Source organism: Condylura cristata, unplaced genomic scaffold (assembly GCF_000260355.1).
Source record: "Condylura cristata isolate star-nosed mole 26May11 unplaced genomic scaffold, ConCri1.0 scaffold00001, whole genome shotgun sequence".
Classification (NCBI taxonomy): domain Eukaryota; kingdom Metazoa; phylum Chordata; class Mammalia; order Eulipotyphla; family Talpidae; genus Condylura; species Condylura cristata.
In genome coordinates this window covers 80,168,251-80,168,820 of record NW_004567102.1, presented here as the reverse complement: position 1 = coordinate 80,168,820, position 570 = coordinate 80,168,251, and the positions used below count along the sequence as shown (strand labels likewise).

The window sequence follows — 570 nt, the reverse complement described above, 5'->3', positions numbered from 1 at the left end:
AGGTGGATAGATGGCAAGAGCATGATGGGGCTCTTAGCTCCTTCATGCAATTGATCAAATAGAAGTTCTAGTGCATAAGCATGCTGCCAAAAGAAAATAAAGCAAATAATCATTTTTTCTAGACACTATAAAATATACACACACACACACACTATGGTACAAATAGAAGTTGCCAACTTAATACCAATTTTTCTACTAGTGTCATCTACCAAGACATGAAAACATAACATGTTATATACTTATGTCTACATGAGAATTACATAAGAAATGTCCCACTGTTCAATTAAATTCTTACATCCAGGTAAAATGATTCAGTAATTTTAAATGTCTGGTGTGTGAATTTTTAAAATTAATTAGTTTAAAGTCAAAAGGTCACAACAAGAATTAACAGTAGAAAGTCTCCGTCCCACCCTTATCCCTAACCAGTTTTGCTCCCCAACCTATTACCAGTTTCTTGTAACTTATTCCAAACATACACATTCTATGTATAAACAAGCAAATACATGGCTTTTTTTGGGTCATTTATTATATCTCAAAGGACCTTTCTTATCAACACTTAAAGCCTGTTCA

At 33.0% G+C, this 570-nt stretch overlaps 1 protein-coding gene across 1 annotated transcript in view; it reads right to left on the bottom strand.

Annotated features, from left to right (window-relative positions):
- Positions 1-570, bottom strand: part of PCMT1 (protein-L-isoaspartate (D-aspartate) O-methyltransferase) — a gene marked incomplete at its 3' end in the record, with an annotated part of 38,434 nt that overhangs the window by 13,827 nt on the left and 24,037 nt on the right. The window contains exon 4 of the mRNA XM_012735061.1: positions 32-83. Coding sequence (XP_012590515.1) covers positions 32-83 — 52 coding nt within the window. The remainder of the gene's footprint in view (positions 1-31; positions 84-570) is intronic.